At 51.4% G+C, this 17,771-nt stretch overlaps 2 protein-coding genes across 6 annotated transcripts; one reads left to right on the forward strand and one right to left on the reverse strand.

Moving 5' to 3' along the window:
• Window positions 1–296: 296 nt before the first annotated feature.
• Ccdc159 (coiled-coil domain containing 159) lies at window positions 297–9,013 on the reverse strand. Of its 2 annotated transcripts, XM_052188863.1 has the most exons (12): window positions 8,781–9,013; window positions 6,949–7,082; window positions 6,641–6,867; window positions 4,777–4,810; window positions 4,354–4,442; window positions 4,175–4,256; window positions 3,157–3,352; window positions 2,501–2,568; window positions 2,343–2,419; window positions 1,906–2,027; window positions 1,625–1,707; window positions 297–629 (listed from the first exon to the last, which is right to left on the reverse strand). In XM_052188863.1, exons 1-12 carry the CDS (start codon window positions 8,789–8,791, stop codon window positions 478–480), a joined length of 1,275 nt encoding a protein of 424 aa, XP_052044823.1. In that variant the 5' UTR covers window positions 8,792–9,013; the 3' UTR covers window positions 297–477. The 2 variants fall into 2 exon arrangements, with proteins under 2 accessions (XP_052044823.1, XP_052044824.1); XM_052188864.1 differs by lacking the exon at window positions 6,949–7,082 and having other exon boundaries at window positions 2,343–2,568; window positions 8,784–9,013.
• Window positions 8,977–13,849, forward strand: Tmem205 (transmembrane protein 205). Of its 4 annotated transcripts, none has more exons than XM_052188866.1 (4): window positions 8,977–9,237; window positions 10,147–10,252; window positions 10,348–10,511; window positions 13,509–13,849. In XM_052188866.1, exons 1-4 carry the CDS (start codon window positions 8,992–8,994, stop codon window positions 13,812–13,814), a joined length of 822 nt encoding a protein of 273 aa, XP_052044826.1. In that variant the 5' UTR covers window positions 8,977–8,991; the 3' UTR covers window positions 13,815–13,849. The 4 variants fall into 4 exon arrangements, with proteins under 4 accessions (XP_052044826.1, XP_052044827.1, XP_052044829.1 ...); XM_052188867.1 differs by having other exon boundaries at window positions 9,142–9,232; XM_052188869.1 differs by having other exon boundaries at window positions 9,160–9,221.
• The last annotated feature ends 3,922 nt before the right edge of the window (window positions 13,850–17,771 follow it).

The following is a 17,771-nucleotide window of genomic DNA, read 5'->3' on the forward strand; positions in this document are numbered from 1 at the left end:
GTGCCTTTACCCAGTGAGCCATTTGGTTGGTCCACTTCTTTGTTTTTCAGACAAGGTCTCCTGTGGCTCAGGCTGGTCTCACACTCGCTGTGTTAACTTTAAAGTGATATGCCTACTCCTACCTACCTGCCAAGTCCTTGGATCACACGCCCGTCTAATGCACCCTAAGTATTGTCTCACCACACATCCTCAAAGTGCCCAGTCTCTGCATGCTTTGAGATAACAGAGTGATCTGGGGTTGGCATGGGGAGGACCCCAGACTCTTGAACTAGCAGGTGCAAAAGTCCAGGGTGGAGGAAGGTCTCAGCTAGTTTATTTTCTCTCTGGAGGGGTCTTCAGGGCAAGCAGTCCCAGCTGCTCAAGCTACGGGGAGAGAAGGTAGGTCGTAGTCTGGTTTGAACCAGGCGAACTCAGGGTTGCCAGCCAGGGACCAAATGCCCAGATAGAGTGTCAGCCTCAGGGTCCACACTGTGGGAATCACAAGTGGGCCAGATGGTAAGGGATGAAGAGGGGTTGAGTAGGGTCTGTACCGGGAGGGTAGGATCCGCTCTTGCTGAATGGTCTCTCCCAGTCAGAATCGGAGTCCCAGGACGGGCACTGAGAACTCTGGCACTGGTGTCCTTTCTGGCCTGAGGGAGAGACATGCCATCCTGGACCTTCAGGTCCTCAGTCGGACCCTCTAGCAACTTCAGAATATGAACTCCACATCCCTTGAAATGAAACCGTCCTGATTTATGATCCAGACACCCACATCCCTTGGGTGACCCAAAGTAATTCCAAATTATATCAATGACCCTTTAAATGTTCCCTTAAAGACATCCCACAGGGGGCTGGAGAGATGGCTCAGCGGTTAAGAGCACTGACTGCTCTTCCAGAGGTCCTGAGTTCAAATCCCAGCAACCACATGGTGGCTCACAATCATCTGTAATGGAATCGGATGCCCTCTTCTGCTGTGTCTGAAGATAGCAACAATGTACTCATATACATAAAATAAATAAATCTTTTTTTTAAAAAAAAAAATCCCATAGAGGGCCAGAGAGGTGGCTCAGTGGTTAAAAAATACTACTGTGGACTCTTCCAGAGGACCCAGGTTCAAATCCCAGCACCCACATAGTGGAATTATAGAGGCTCACAACCCTCTGTAATTCCACTTCCGAAGGGTCTGATGCCTCTTCTGGCCTCTGAAGCACCAGGCATACAGGCAGTGCACAGATATATGCAAAACACCCACAAACATAAAAATAAAATAAAATAAAATACATATTTAAAAAAATCCCATCGAGCCAGAAATGGTGGCACACATCTGTAAGCCCAGAATGGGGAGTTGAGTTCAGGTCATCCTTGACTTCGTAGTGAGTTTAAGTTAATCTGGGCTATGTGAGACCATATCTCAAGAAAAGAAAGAGGAGGAAAAAAACCTCACAGATCCTGAATGTGACCCCAAAGCGGCTGATCTTGGGTTTGAGGTCCTCTTTCATCCACCCACCCCTTATGCCTTCTTCAAAATCCCAACCATTATCTCAGCTACCCCGTGTAACCTTGGAACCCAAGCCTACATGACCCTAAAGGTGGTCTCATACACATGAGACTGGGAGTGACCGCCCCGTTCCATTCTGCCCCTCACCCCTGAGACTGGAGGCCCTGGGTCTGGTGCCCATGGACAAAGCGAGACAGTCGATGGAGCTCTGCAGACTGTGAACAGCAGACCTGTGGGGAGACAGAGACAGGGTCCCCAAGAGATGCTGGGGTATCCAGGGTACCCCTGAATCAGCTAGGGCGAGGGCGGCTGAGGAAGGGATGATTCCCAGAAGGTGTAGGAACCAATCGGGTTCCAGATGCAGTGGGTAGAGAGGCGGGTTAGAGGAGGGTTGGTGGGTCAGAGGTCACACCGGAAGCTAGCCTCACCATATGTCACCCAGCTCCTTCTGGAGGTCATCCTTGCAGCAGCCGCTGCCTTCCGCGAGCACCCCCTCAGCCTCTGTCCACGAAGATGAATCATATGCCTGTTGCTTCATCTTGGTAAGAACCTGGGGTTCAGGAGGGGGTGGGGAGACACACAAGTAATGTAACCATAGGAAAACTTCAATTCCAGGTCGTATTAAGAGTATTCAGTCCTCAGTGGGTGCATCTTTCTGATCAGGGAGGAGTCGCAGCTAGTACACCCATTACATGGAGAGGCAAATCGAGACCGGAGAGGCAAAGTGATTTGCCTATAATCACACAGCATTAAGAGGCAGAGCTGGGCTTTGAATTATTCTGCCTCCTAGATCAAGTTCCGTGATGGAAGCCAGGGGAAGCACGCCTTGGCCCGGTGTCTCTCAGGCGCTCACTGTCCCGCTCACCTTTCGGCATTTGACCTGTGTTTTCTGCATCTTGTGGATATTCAGGAGATTCTCTGAGATCTCGTCCTCCTGGTCCTCTGTCGGGGAAGAGGGCGCAGTGAACCGGGAAGCAGAGGAGTCCCACATCCCTTCCAGGCTGTGCGCTTCCAGGAACTCACGGAGCTTCTGATAGATGAAAGTCACCTCTTCCCGCACCAGCTCCAGTTCCTCCCACAGGAACTTCTTGCTGAAGGGAGAGAGGAGCCTAAACCCACACTCCCCGCCCATTCCCCAGGCCTCCATAGCCTCCTCCCACACCCCATCTGCCCAGCACAACAACCAGAGACTCCTCTCAGAGCCCTAGCTCCAGTCAGGGCATCCACTAAGAGGCCCTGCTAACAACCTCAAAATCCACAAAGTCCACAGCCCGAGGCTCCACCCAGTCCCAGACTCCGCCCACACCAGAGCTCCACCCAGTCCCAGACTCCGCCCACAGCCCCCGTGCTCCATCTTCTCACCTTTCAGTCTACTTTTCTCTTTCCTACCTGGATCATCCCAGCATTGCCTTCAGCTCTTGATTTTTATTCTCCAGCCTCTCCGCTTCCTAATCTTCTGAGTCCCTGCCTCTTCCCCACCCCACCTCAGCTTGCCGTCTCCCTAACCTTCTAGGTCCCTTAGACTCAACACCCACTCTCTAGCCACCTCTATCCTCTGAGCGTCCTTTCCCTATCCCTCTGTTGGGTCCCCCAAGCCTTCCACTCCCTGCCCAATTAAGTTCCTCCGGTGGTGGCCTGCTGTCTTGAAACCTCCATGCTGCCCTCCTGCCCACACCCACCTGTCCCGGATCTCCTGGGCCAACAGCTGCAGACAGCGAGTGGTCCGGGCCCGCTGCAGCTCCTCGCCTTCCTTCAGGGACTTCTGCAACACCTGCAGGCCTTGAGCCAGGGCCCCATACAGCTCCTGGTGGCCCTGCTCCGTGCTCCACTTTCGGCCGTCCTTCTCTCCTTGGCGGCTCATGGGGCTCAGCACGTCTGTAGAGACGGTGGGATCCTGTACACGTTCACGTTTGCGCAGGTGTGTGCACAGGTGTACAGGCTGTGTGTGGGGTAGGGAGGTAATTCTTCTCCACCTTATCTTCTGACACAGGGCCTCTTACTGAACCTGAAGCTTGAAGATTCAGGTAGACTGGCTAGCAAGGGCACCCAGGAGTCTTCCTATCTCCAACTCTGAAGAACCGGAATTAAGAATACCGCACTGAGCCTGGCCTTTTAATATAATAACAGAGTCATCTCCTGGGCCCTAGAACATTTTTAATTTTTAAGATTACTTATTTTTATTTTATGTGGCTTATATTTTGTGGACGTTTTGTCTGGTGCCCATGGAGGTCAGGAGAAGGTGTCCTATTAGCTGGCACTGAAGTTATAGGAGTTGTGGCCACCACATGGATATGGGAACAGATCCTGGGTCCTCTGCAGGAGCAGCCAGTGCTCCTACCTGACTGAGGCTTCTGTTCTTTCTTATTTCCCGGCCAGAATCTCTAGCCTGGGCTGACTTTCAGCTCCCTAATTAGATAACCTTGAATAATTCTCTTGCTTTTGCCTCCCAAGTGCTGGGATCACAGGCACACACCACCTGGTCCAGTTTTATTCCAGGCTGAAGATGGAACCCAGGATTAAATGCATGCTAGGCCAGTGCCTTACCAATCCAGGCCCAGCCCTAAAAGGTAGGAAACTGATGTGGGCCTGAGGCTAGCCTTGACCCCAGCTTTTTAAGCCTGTTTTGACCTTGACCTGGTGACCTATTTCTCACTCACTGTAAACTTCCTCAGACCTTGGCCTCTGTCTCACCCTCACCTTCAAGCTGCTGAATCTTGATCTGTTGCAGGCAGCTCTCCTTCTCCAGCATGGTCACGGAGTGGTTCAGGAACTCGAAAGCCTGGAGGGGTGGGGGGTGAGGCCCTGGAGGGGCACGGGGTGAGGCCCTGGAGGGGCAGGGGGTAAGAACAGGGGTGCAGAGGGTGGAAGGCACTCACCTTGCTCTGAGCCTGCAGCTGGGTCCTGAGAGACTCCAGTTCACATCGCAAGAGCTTCTGAGCATCAGGAATTAGCATGGTGTTCTTAACTGTTAGAGGCAAGGGTGGGCCGTGACTGAGGTAAGATCGGGGCCGAGATGGGGCGACCGAGGAGGCAGAGGGGCAGGCATAGAGCAGGAGACCCCCTTGAAGCATTTAATGAGCATGGGCCTTGAACTGGAGAAGAAAGGGGAGGGTGCAAGGTGGCTCTGTGGGTAGGCACCACTAAGACAGGGGCCAACGAGGTAGGAGAGGACCAACCCTGGGAGGTTGTTCTCTGACCTTCAAACGTCACGGCACACCCTAAGACACAGGGAGTAAACACAGAAGGGAAACTTTCTGTGGAGAAACCCAAATGTCTTCCCACTCCAGTCTCCCGCTCACCTTTTACTTTGGAAGAGCTGGGCTCCAGGGACTTCTGGGGCAAGAGGAGAGGAGTGTGAGAATGAATCCTTAGATAGCTTACCTGATTGCAGCCCTCGACAGAGGGTGGGGCAGGGGTGCTTCTCCTGAGTTCTGGCTATCCCCAATCAGGCAAAAAGACCCCTGCCCCAGATTTATCATGTGCACACGCTCAGATGTGTGCTTGTGTGCCCCGACTCTGTGAGAGTCTGGTTGACACTGACAGGAAGCAGACGTCAGGCTGTCCTTGATTTGACCTTTCTCCTTCCTAGTGCAAGAGGTCAACTACAGCAATGTCTATAATAAACGCCACCAGCACTTACTTGACACACCACAAACTGTTGTTTGTTTGTTTGTTTGTTTGTTTGTTTGTTTGTCTGAGACAGGGTTTCTTTGTGCAGCTCTGGCTGTCCTAGAACTCACTCTGTAGACCAGGGTGGACTCAGAACCACAGAGATCTGTCTACCTCTGCCTCCCAAGTGCTGGGATTAAAGGTGTGCACCACAGCCACCCAGCCACAAGCTGTTAAACACAATCAGCCACATAGACATACAATTTTAGTCACTAACATGAGTCTCACACACAATAAGAAACCATATAGTTACAAAACCAAGAAAAACCAACTAACCAACCAACCAACCAGACAGACAAAAAAACCCACAAAAAGTCAGACATCCTCATGTCTGAAGAGAGCTCAGTGTGCTGGTCTTTCAGGGACCTAAGATTAGGTGGTCCACAACCACGTAAAGCTCCAGCTCCAGCTCTTCTGGCCTCCATGGACATCTTGCCCTAAAGTGCACACACACACACACACACACACACACACACACTTGGAAGGCAGTAGTGGGTGGGTTTTTGTGAGCTTCAGGCCATCCTGGTCTACATAGTGAGTTTCAGACCAGCCTTTTTTTTTTTTAAATAAAAATGGATAATTTCAGCCGGGCGGTGGTGGCGCATGCCTGTAATCCCAGCTCTCTGGGAGGCAGAGGCAGGCGGATTTCTGAGTTCAAGGCCAGCCTGGTCTACAGAGTGAGTTCCAGGACGGCTTGGGCTATACAGAGAAACCCTGTCTCAAAAAAACCAAATAAATAAATAAATAAATAAAATGCATAATTTCTTGAAGAAGACCCAATTATCCAAGTCAGAAGGCTCACAACTACCTGAACTTCAGCTCTAGGGATCTAATGCCCTCTTCTAGCCTCTCAAGGAACTGCACTCATGTGCACAAACCTCTCTCTCTCTCTCTCTCTCTCTCTCTCTCTCTCTCTCTCTCTCTCACACACACACACACACACACACACACACACACACACACCTTAAGAAAATGACTGAAAGTCAGGCCAGGCAGTGGTGGTGCACAACTTTAATTCCAGCACCTAGACAACAAAGGCAGGCACACCTTTAAGTTCCAGACCATCCTGATCTACAGAGCAAGCTTCAGGACAGCCAGAGTTACACAAAGAAACCCTGTTTCAGAAAACAGAAAACAACCAACAAAGACATAATGTCTCCATCCTAGAATCCTTGCATTCAGGAGATACAAGCATAAGAAACAGGAATTCAAATCCAGCTTTGGCTACAGAGCAAATTCAGAGTCAGCTTGGGCTACAATAGACACTGTCTCCTGACAAACAAGCAAAGACACACAAGCAGTATTCCTCAGGGTCCTCCCTCCCTCCTTCCCTCCCTCCTTCCCTCCCTCTCTCCCTGCCTCTCTCCCTGCCTCCCTCCCTCCCGTCTGTGGTGCTGTTCTAGGTGCTGAAACAGAAGACCCTTCCCTATGTTCCACGGTAGTACACAGCATGTTCATTCTTAGGTTAGTGAGGATACCCTAAGTGGGGGTAACCTTGGCTATGCTGTGGTTCCTCTTCACAAGGTCCTGGTCATGATAATGGTCCTTGTTCAAGTCTGAGTTGGAACAGGATGTAGCCTCATGAGGCTGAGGTTCTGAGTCCCACTCCTTCTGCCAGGCCACAGACTTCACTGCTTGTTCAGAAGCAGTGTTCACGATCTCAGGCTCCAAAGTCCTGGACCAGTGGGTCATACAGTCCAAAGCCTTGTCTGAGGAGGGCCCTAGGGGGACAAAGGTTTCCTTCAGGGACAAGTGAAAGCGACTTGTAATTGTCAGCCCCTCCCCGGCCTCCAAATGTCTACCAGGCTCTCCGAGAGGTGGTGAGTACTTGCCCCTCTCCTTAGCAGGCCACGATGTGATGGAGAGTGAGGGAGGTGAGCAGAGATGAGAAACACAGTAGTCAGAGTCCCGGGATAGGCCAGCCAAAAGAGGGTCACTGCAGAGGGGGGATGGGAGGAGCTCTGAGACCAGGCTCTAACTCCTGATCCTTTTATTTTGGCTACTTATTATTTTGAGACAGAGTCTCGTGTAGCCCAGGCTGGCCCCCAACTCATTATGTAACCAGGGGTGATCTTGAACTCCAGGGCGTCCATCGTCTACCTCCCCGGTGGCTAGGATGACAGGCATGTGTCACTGCGTCCAGTTTGTACAGTGCTGGGGATGGAACCCAGCAGCACGCTAGGCAGGTGCCCTGCCAACTGAGGAGCAGCCCCAGACACCTAACCTCTTTAGAGCGTCCCCAAGAGACTCCTCAGAGATGTTCCAACCAGAATCTCCTCAGTATTGGCAGAAGTGGAAGCCAGAGGAGAGGTAAACCCAGACACAGAGGTGGGGTTGGGTTAGGAGAACCAGACATCCACATAAAGATGGGAGGCATGGAGGGCTCACAGAGCAATGTGCTTGTGGCCATGCCTTGTCGACATGACTGGATCCCCAGTGGCCAGCTCAAAGGTGGGAGGGGAGAACCGACCCCATAAAGCCATCCTCTGACATGCACGCCTCGACACATGCATGCTTAAGACAACCTCATGCGCGACAAGAATAACAAAGCTTTATATTAGAAAAAGACACAGCTGGGCAGTGGTGGCGCACGCCTGTAATCCCACCACTTGGGAGGCAGAGGCAGGTGGATTTCTGAGTTTGAGGCCAGCCTGGTCTATAGAGTGAGTTCCAGGACAGCCAAGGCTACACAGAGAAACCCTGTCTCAAAAAACTAAAAAAGAAAAAAAAGAAAAAAAAGAAAAAAAGAAAAAAAGAAAAAGAAAGAAAGAAAAAGAAAAGAAAAAGGACATAAAGCAGTCACATGCCTTTAATCCCGGCACTCAGGAGGCAGAAGCAGGCAAATCCCTGAGTTTGAGGCCAGCATGGTCTATTTAGTATTTAGTGAGTCTCAGTCTAGTCAGGGCAAAAGACCCTATCACAAAAACCTTTTTTAAAAAATGGCTTGAGAGTTGGTTTAGCTGCTTTCCCTGAGTACCCAGGTTCAATTCCCAGCACCCATAAGGTGGCTCACAACCTTCTGTGTCTCCAGTCCCAGAGGATTTGATGCCCTCTTCTGACCCCTACAGGCGCCGGCTGCAAACGCAGGGCCCAAGCATACACAAGCAAATCGTTAATACACATAAACCAAAGTTTAAAAATCTGAAACAAAACACATAAAGGACAGGATGTGGCAGTTCGTCCCTTTTAATCCCAGAACTCAGGGGACCCCAGAGTTTCAGGCCGGCCTAGTCTACAAAGCTAGTTCCAGGCCAGCCAGAGCCATACAGTGAGACTCTGTCCGAGGGGAGAAAAGCATTATATATACTATATTGGGCTGCCCTGATTACACAGATTTAGTCCAGTGCTTGTAAACGAAAACTTGTTCTAGAATGTCACCTGAGGACCACAGATTCCCTAGAAGATTAGAGCGGGAAAGGAAAGGAACAGTTCTGAACTTCACCGTCAGAAGGTCCCCCAACCTTCCGATGCCTGCCCTCCCCCCAGCCCCAATTGAATCTTCTGCTGTCCCCTTCTCCAGAGAATTCTCCGCGCTTGGGGGCGTAACCATTGCTATTAGCCCCGCCTCTTGGTCTGTCAATCTAACACCCGCCAGTCTCCCTATTCTCTTCCATCCCCACCGACTACCGCATACCACCTGTTCATGCTCTCCCATCAGGGACCACGATGCCAGTCCCCAGCTGTGACGCTGAAGTTTTGATCCCCTGGGGACACCATCCATGGAAAACGCGGGCAGGCCAAAGGTGGAGTCACAGAGAAGGGCGTGGTCCTCCCTTAAGCCACGCCCGCTCACTCCGGGTCAGGAGCGGAGTTCATTGGCGCCTGAGCATCTTCGGTGTGAGTGGATGAAGTTCCGAGAAACCAGAGGGCCGGATGATTCCAGCAAGCCAACTGGGCAATCACTAAGTGGGCGAGTCCAGAGGAGTCAGAGCTGTGATCTTATTGGCTTCTGGCTGGCTGGGAGGTGGGGCGAGGCCTACGGAGCGGAAGAAAACCTGGGCGTTCTCAGGCAAGCGGAGCTGCGCTGGAGCTGCCCGGAGCTGCCCGGGTTCTTGGTCCCTACGCCTGACCTCGGGTGCTCCAACGGTGGGGTCAGATCGGGGCTCTGGGGGTGCTTTGGGATGTTCCTTGGATATCTCGAGATGAGGGCTCTTAAATGTCTGCAGAGTTAGGGTTATCCCTGAAGACCTAGAGATGTGAACTTGAGCTGCTGGGATTTAAGCTTTTGGGGTGCAGTGGATATTGGGGTTCGGAGAGAGCCTTTTGTTCTAGAATTTTGGTTTTGAGACAAGGTCTCATGTATATCTGTTTGGCCTCCAACTTCTGCCCCTCCTGTTTCTACTTTTGTGCTGGTGTGACAGAAGACAGCCAGAGCCTGTTTTATGCAGAACTGGAGATGGACCGCAGGGCTTCCTGCGCGAGGCAAGCGCTGTCCTCTGAGCCACTTAGCCAGCTGGAGCCTGAGATGTTTCCTTGTTTATCTTGAGATAGTCTCACTGTATCTGAGGCATTCAGTCCTCAGACTCAGTGATTTTCCTGCATCATCCTCTGATATGCTGGGATTACAACTGAGTCACCAGGCCAGTCTCTATGTCTTTAAACGCCTTTTGGAATTGAGGAATCTTTTTCTATCCTTGAGCTAGAAAAGTGGCAACCCCCTGCCTCCGTCTTCCAAGTGTTGGGGATTTACAGGTATGAACCTTTCATGCTGGGTGAGATTATTTACTTATTATTTTTGCAAGTATAGAGGAGAGAATGCGAGGCCAACACCAACGGAGTCCCTGACCCCCAAAGCCACAATTCCAGCCCCACGCCTGAGCTCAGACCGACTGCTTGGGCTTGAGATTGTCTAGGAACTACTTTGGGTCTCCCGACTGCCATTTCCAGGCTGTTTTCTCTCCTCTTTGCACCAGTGTGAGGCTAAGCACTCTCTACCATGGCCTCCAAGCTAGGGGGCAAAGGTTGAAGGTTAAGCTGAGTCACCTCTGCTTCCTTCCCAGGGCGGCAGAATGGAAAGTGAGGACCCAGGAGGTCTGGTTAAGGTGATCCACTTGCTGGTCCTGTCTGGTGCCTGGGGCATGCAGTTGTGGGTGACCTTCGCCTCAGGTAGGGCCCCTCCAACCTGTTATTTAGGGTGAGGACTGAGTGGGAGGGAGGTCCGGAAGTGTCCTGACGGGTGTTCGTGGCCCTCCACCGCCCAGGCTTCCTGCTTTTTCGGAGCCTCCCGCGGCACACGTTCGGACTCGTGCAGAGCAAGCTCTTCCCGGTCTATTTTCACGTCTCCTTGGGCTGTGCGTTCATCAACCTCTGCATTCTGGCACCGCAGCGAGCCTGGATTAACCTCACACTGTGGGAAGTCAGTCAGGTATGAGGATCTGAGGGGCCCCAGGACTCCAGTGAGCACTGAAGGAGACTTGGTTTTATTTCAGTGTGTGTGTGTGTGTGTGTGTGTGTACATTCATGTGCACATGTGTACAATCATATAAAGACAGACCAGGGCTTATATATAATTGGCTTTCTCTGTGTAGCCTAGGCTATCCTAGAATTAATTCACTCTGTAGACCAGAATGGCCATGAACTCAGAGATTAGCCTGCCTCTGCCTCCTGAGTGCTGGGATTAAACGTGTGTGGTGTTACCACCCGTCTTATTTATTTTTGTTCTTCTGAGACAGAACTCTGGCTGTGCTGGAACTCACTCTGTAGACCAGGCTGGCCTCAATCTCATAGAGATCCACCTGCTTCTGTATTCTAAGTGCTGGGACTAAAGGCTTAGACCACCCCACCTAGCTTATTTATTTTTTTGAGACAGGTCTCTCACTGAGCCTGAAGCTCTCACTGATTTGCTCAGACAAGCTGGCCGGAACTCTCCAGGGATCCTTCTAGCTCTGTCAACCAGCACTGAGACCATAGGCACGAGCCTCCAGGCCTGGCTTTTTAGCACGGGTGTTGGGTGATTGAACTCAGGTCCTCACGCCTGCAGGGCAAGCCCTTTACTGACAGGATCTCCCAACCCTTTATTTGATGCTATTTTTCACAGTGTGGGGGGATAAAGCCCAGGCCTTGTACATGCTAGGCTTGCAATCTAAAAGTATATGGGTTTTTTTAATTATTATTTTTGTTTGCTTGTTTTGTTTTTTTAACCTACATGGGTAGTAGTGTCTTTATTTTTTTGAGACACAGTCTTGAACCGAGTATGTGGAAGATGAGTTTGAACTTCTGTTCATCCTGCCTCATGAAATCACAGGCATGGTCTACTACACATAGTTTTCTAAAGTGTTGGGAATCAAACCTAAGGCTTTGTGTCTGCCAGACACGTACCCTACCAAAGTAGCTCCATCACTTGTGTAATTTTCTTTAAGATTTATTTTTATTATGTTTTGTTTTGGTTTTTGTTTTTGTGATTCCCCTGCTTCCACTACTTCAGGATAGCCTTCTGGTGTGCCACCGCCATCAGTTCAAGTGACATTGTTTTGAAAGGGACAAAGAAATGCCTCTTTTTCTTAGAGAAGCCAGAGCTGATCACTGGGTATCCTTGAATGGTGCCCACACACTGGATAGCTTCTCCCATCAGCCCCCTCGGTCCAGCCTTATCTTCCCGACTAGCTCCTGTTTCCTCTCTGCCCAATAGCCGGGCCTCCTGCTAAACTGGAGTGACTCAGCTGAGCTGAGACACCGATCACAGTTCATTGTTTAAAAACTAGACGGACTGGGAATTGAGGTTTCCCTGGTCCAGTGTACACATTCCCTCAGCCGCAGTATAAGGAACAATGTCCGCTCTCAGTTCCCACCCTCTCTCCCTCTGCTCTTGAAGTTTTCAGATGTGGGCGGGTGAGACCTTCTGTGTGTGATTACCCGTCAGTCCGATGTGGTGGTGTTCATACACCAGTCACCCCGGAAGGTGGTAAAAGTTCTAGGCCAGCTTGGACTATATAGTAAAACCCTGTATCAAACAATTTCTGGGAGTGCGAAGCGAGCCTGGTCTACATAGAGAGTTCCAGGACAGCTAGGGCTGCAAAACAAAGCAAAACAAAAACAAAAACCCAATAAACTAAAAGTAAAAATTTAAATAAAAACACCAAGGTTGATGGGGGGGGGGAGGTGTCTGACCTCCACCTGGCTTGAGGTAGAGGTCAGGAGTTCAAGGCCAGGGTCAGATACATAGGGAGTTTGAAACCAGCCTGAGCTACTAAGATCCTGTCTCAACCTGCTCCCTCTGAAAGAATCATCTCCTGGAGATCAGAGAGGGTTATGGGTAGCTGCTATTCCCAGGTGTTTAATTCACTTCCTGTTGGTCCAGTGTCAGTTCCTTGGGTCTGAGCTGGGAGCACAGAAGCGATGGGTCCTATTTAAGGCTGTGTATTTTTGGGCATGAAGAATCAAAGAACAGTTAGTGCTGCTGTCTGTCTTAATTTTGGGGCAAGAAGATGGAGAAGGCCACCATCCCAGCTCTCTGGGAGGCCTACGCAGGAGGATTGCAAGTTTAAGGTCAGCGTTGGCCACATAGCAAGTTCTGCTCCAGCCTGGGGACTTAGTGAGACCCCGTCTCAAACAGAAAAGAGGGGAGGCTGGGGGATGACTTGGACCGAAGAGTGCTTGCTCTGCAAACACGAGACTCAGGTTTGAGTCCTCGGCATCCATTCAAAAGCCGAACACCGAGGTGGTCCCCATCATGGGGAGGTGGTGGGGGTCAAGGGTGGAGACAGGCAGAAGCTCCCTGACCATCCAGCCAGCCTAGCTTCATGAGGTGGTTCCAGGATCAATGAGAGACGCCGTCTCAGAAACTAAGGTGTAGCAAGCTGCCAAGCCTGGTGACAGTCAGCTCCCTGAGGGTCTACACAGTGGAAGAGGAGAAATGACACCCTCAAGCTGTGGTCCAGGCTGCACAAGCATACTGTGACACACACACACACACATGCATGCAGACACGCATGCACACACAGGAATAGGTAAATCCAATAAATTAAAAAAAAACAGAAAAGAAGAAAACAGTGGAAAGCCCAAAGGCAACTTCTGCCCTCCACAAAAGCACATGCACCTGCAAGCACGTGTTGCACACGTACATAAACCACATCTGCACAAGAGGAGAAAGGGCGGGGCATGTAGCTTAGTGTAGATACTTTGACTGAGGCCCCAGGGTCAATCAATTCTCACTACTACAAAAAATAAATAAATAGATTTTGCTTTGAAGAAGCGGTTTCTGTGTTCAGGGAACAGGAGCAGAGCAGAGGAGAAAAGGCCATAGGTAGATTCTTTCCCAAGGACTGCTGTTTTCAGGGAACTCTCTGGACTGTGAGGATGCAGGCATGCCCTCTCCTCTCCGCCCTCCCCACCTCACCCCCTGTCACTCTGTCACTGTCCTCAGCTTACCCTACTGCTTCTGAGCCTCACACTGGCCACCATCAATGCCCGCTGGCTGGAGGCTCGCACCACGGCCGCCATGTGGGCCCTACAGAGTATAGAGAAAGAGCGAGGCCTGGGGACAGAGGTGCCTGGCAGCCTCCAGGGGCCTGACCCCTACCGCCAGCTGCGGGAGAAGGACCCCAAGTACAGTGCTCTGCGCCAGAAATTCTTCCACTACCACGGCCTGTCTTCCCTCTGCAACCTGGGGTGCCTGGTGAGCAACGGGCTCTGCCTCGCGGCCCTCGCCCTGGGGCTCAGGGGCCTCTAACATGGGCCCCATGTGTCAATAAATGCTTCTTTGGAGATGGTTGTGGTCCATTTTTTCACCCCAGGAGAAGCAGGGTGATGTGTGTGTGTATTTGTGTGTGTGTGTGTGTGTGTGTGTGTGTGTGCTTGTATAGCCCTCAGAGCCTCAGGTTACCCCCTAGCTGGTGGCATGACACATTGGAGCCTGAGCTACTGAAGTCCCAGCATGTCTCCTCTAATAGTGACCATACATTGTGCACCTTCTGTATACCCGGCTCAGTTTTAACCACTGCCCTTCCTATGTGTTGCTGCAGCAACAGCAGGTTCCCACCTCCCAGGCACAATCACAGTTCCTATCCTGCCAACACAGGAAGTGACATTATGACTTGCATTGACTGATGAGATGTGAGTGATTCTAAGAAGTGTTTACAGGCTGGAGAGATGGCTCAGTGGTTAAGAGCACTCACTGCTCTTCCAGAGGTCCTGAGTTCAAATCCCAGCAACCACATGGTGGCTCACAACCATCTGTAATGGGATCTGATGCCCTCTTCTGGTGTGTCTGAAGACAGCGGCAGTGTACTCAAATAAATAAATCTTTTCTTAAAAAAGTGTTTACAAGACAGGATAGAACCTCTTCCCCTAGCCCCTAGCATCCACCCCGAGATATGAACCTAGGCGTGTGATATCCTGGGGGCTTGGCAGCTGCTTGTTTCTAAGAATATCTCAGCTCTTCCTAGCTAATACGCTCCAGCACAATCCATGTTAGAGCTTTGGAGGCAGCTGTTGTTCCTTTAGGCATCTGGGCGAGCAGAGTTCAAGTTTGTGTGTGTGTGTGTGTATATGGGTATGTGTGTGTGTGTATATGGGTATGTGTGTGTGTGTATGGGGGGTGTGCACACATGGGGTATGTGTGTATATGGGGTGTGTGTGTGTATGGGGTATGTGTGTGTGCATGGGGTATGTGTGTATGGGGTGTGTGTGTATGGATTGTGTGTGTGTGTATGGATTGTGTGTGTGTGCATGGGGTGTGTGTGTGTATGGTGTGGTGTGTGTGTGTGTTGAGGCAGGGACTCTAGATCAGGCTGACCTGGAATTCTGTGGCTCAGGTTGGCCTGAAACTAGAGAATGCTCCTGCCTCGGCCTCTCATGGGCTAAAATTACAGGCATGAGCTACTATATCAGTCTACTTTTGTTTTGAAACAGGTTCTTACTATGTAGCTAATCTGGCTTGAAACGTACTATGTAGCCCAGGCTAGCCTCAAATTCATGGCAGTCCTCCTGCCTCAGCTTCCTGGTACTAGGATGCCAGGTATATACCACTTCACCTGTACAGACACACGTGCAGATAACTTTTGAGATGGAGTCTCGTCTGAGCTCAGACTGGACTTGAACTTACTACAGACCTGAGTATGACCTTGAACTCCGGGTTTCTGTTGTCTTCCACCTCCTCCCAAATTCTGGAATTACAAATGTAAGCCACCATACATAAAGGTATGTTTGATTTTCTACATGTGGAGGTCAGAGGGCAACCTGTGGGAATTGTTTCTCCTTCTACCCTGTTGGTCCCTGGAACCCCCTCACCAGGCTTAGTGGCAAGTGCCGTTACCCGATCGTCCATTTTGATTATTCTGAATTCCAAATCTTGCTGTGTGAGCTCAGGCAAATATCTACCTGTCTTTGATCCTTGGTTTCCTTATTTCTAAAGCTTGTTTTAACTCCAAGAGCCCTTAAGCATGTTGAACAGCAGAATCCCTTTAGAGCATCCTTTAGAGCCAGGCACTTAGACTCCTCCCACATGGGACAGGGAACACGCCTAAGATTCAGGAAGCCCCCAGCACTGAAAAGAAAATGGGCTGGGGGATAGAGTGCTTAGTATATAGGAAGCCTTGGGCCGGGCGGTGGTGGCACACGCCTGTAATCCCAGCACTTTGGGAGACAGAGGCAGGCGGATTTCAGAGTTCGAGGCCATCCTGGTCTACAGAGTGAGCTCCAGGACAGCCAGGGCTACACAGAGAAACCCTGTCTCGGGGGGAAAAAAAAAAAAAAAAAAAAAAAGGAGCCCTAGCACTATGTTAACCAGCTTTAGACACCTTCAATCCCAGACGTTGGGAGGCGGAGCCAGTAGAATCAGTTCACATTTATTCTTGGCTACTTAAAGAGTTTGAGGTAAGCCTGGAATAAATAAGTCCTTGTCACTAATAAATACATACATAAATAAATATATATTTTTTAGATTTTTAATTTTTTTTTAACACGAGTGTTTTGTCTGCCGGTCTGCACCATGTAGGCTCGTGCAACTTGAAGAAGGGGGAGGGGTCAGGTCCCCCGGAACTGGAGTTATGAGTCACTTATATCCTCAGCCAGAACAAGTACTTTTGGCCGCTGAGCCATCTCTCCAGCCCCCGACATTAAAATAAATAAAACTATGGTTACACAAATCTTGTTATGAACCACTCGGCAGATGGAAACATTGAGGTTGAGAGAGGGTAAATATGTCCGGAGTCACCCAGTCCTAGAAAGGGGCGGTGGGACTAGAACTCAGCTGCTGAGGTTTTCCTCTTAACCACAGAGTGCAAAGAAAATATTTCCTACCTCCAGTTAGGAAAGAGAGGCTCTGATGGGACTTAGTGCCTCTGCCTGCTCCTCTGGGCTCTAGCTCAGGACCACACACTCGCACTCCCAGACCCCTACCACCCCGCCCCCACCACACTACCAGGTCCCACCCTCTCGACTCCCCGCCCTCCTCCGATGCCTCTTGAGGTGGTCCCGCCCCTACCAGACTCCACCTCCGCCTGCAAGGTTCGACTCTTGCCGCAACTAAGTCTCCGACAGACCACGCCCATCTCCCCGGCTCAGTGGGCGGTGCCCCGATCGGCAAGGCCACGCCCACCTCCGGGAGCCACCTCTCACGACGCCCTGCCCCTCCTAGGCCCCGCCCGCGCACCTCTCCGAGCTTTGCTGCGGCCTCGCCCCCTCCACCTAGGAGGAGGCCGCGCTGGATCCGGGTGTCAGCGTTGGCAGCAAGCGGCCCGCGGCTGTGGGGCGAGGGTCGCAACCCCTGTGCGGGCCGTAAAACTTCGTGGGCGGATCCTGGTGTGCAAGGCGGGACCCGAGGTGAGTCCAGGAGTGAGTGCACCAGCCAACCCGCCGATTCGCGCGTGCACTATGACAGGGTTGAACTGGGGTCCGCGCGAGCCTGGGTCCCGCACCCCCAGTCAGTGCTGCTGGCTCTTCTGGGTTCCCCCGCACCCAGCAAGCTCTGCGAACGGTGGCGGGGTGGGCGAGAAGCCCAGCTGGGGGGTGAGCGAGGGCGCCATATGGTGATGGGGGAGGCACTTGCTGGTGCACGCAGTGCAGTGACAGTTCGGAAGCCAGCCTTGAGGGCCAGGGGACCCCAAAATGGCCCGGAAGAGGAGCCGAGGTGGGGCGGGGGGCCAGCCTGGAGGCCCTGCCCGACGGACGCTTTGCAGTCCCTCCTCAAACCCGTTCTCCCGGAACACAGGGTGGGGTTGGCTGCGTTCTCCTTAGAAATGCACGGGGCAGAGAAACAGAAAACACCGAAGGCCGTTGAGAAATACTTTTGCTTGGGCTTCGGAGAGCAACTCTAAGCTAGACAGCTGGGGAAAGTGGAGCGGGGGGCGGGGTGGGGGAGAGCTTGGAAGGGCACCCTGGATTCGGATAAAACAGCATGCTGGAGTGTGGGTAGATAGAAACAGCAGGATATGGGGTGGTGGGTTTTGTGATCATTAAGTGGCTAGGATAATTCTCTTGGATTTGATGACTTTCAGTCCTGTCTTTGTGGACCATGGCTGGGGTGAGTCAGCTGTGGCCAAGAGGGAGCCAGGCCCAGCCCCTTTGACAAATAAAATGGCAGGTACCCACTTGGGAGCCTACCTGGCTTATTAAACCTTATGCTAAATGTATAGAAATTCCCCTTAGCCTGGGGGACAGGGAAAGGATTAAAGTGTATTTGGAGGAC

This window comes from Apodemus sylvaticus, chromosome 7 (genome assembly GCF_947179515.1).
Source record: "Apodemus sylvaticus chromosome 7, mApoSyl1.1, whole genome shotgun sequence".
NCBI lineage: Eukaryota > Metazoa > Chordata > Mammalia > Rodentia > Muridae > Apodemus > Apodemus sylvaticus.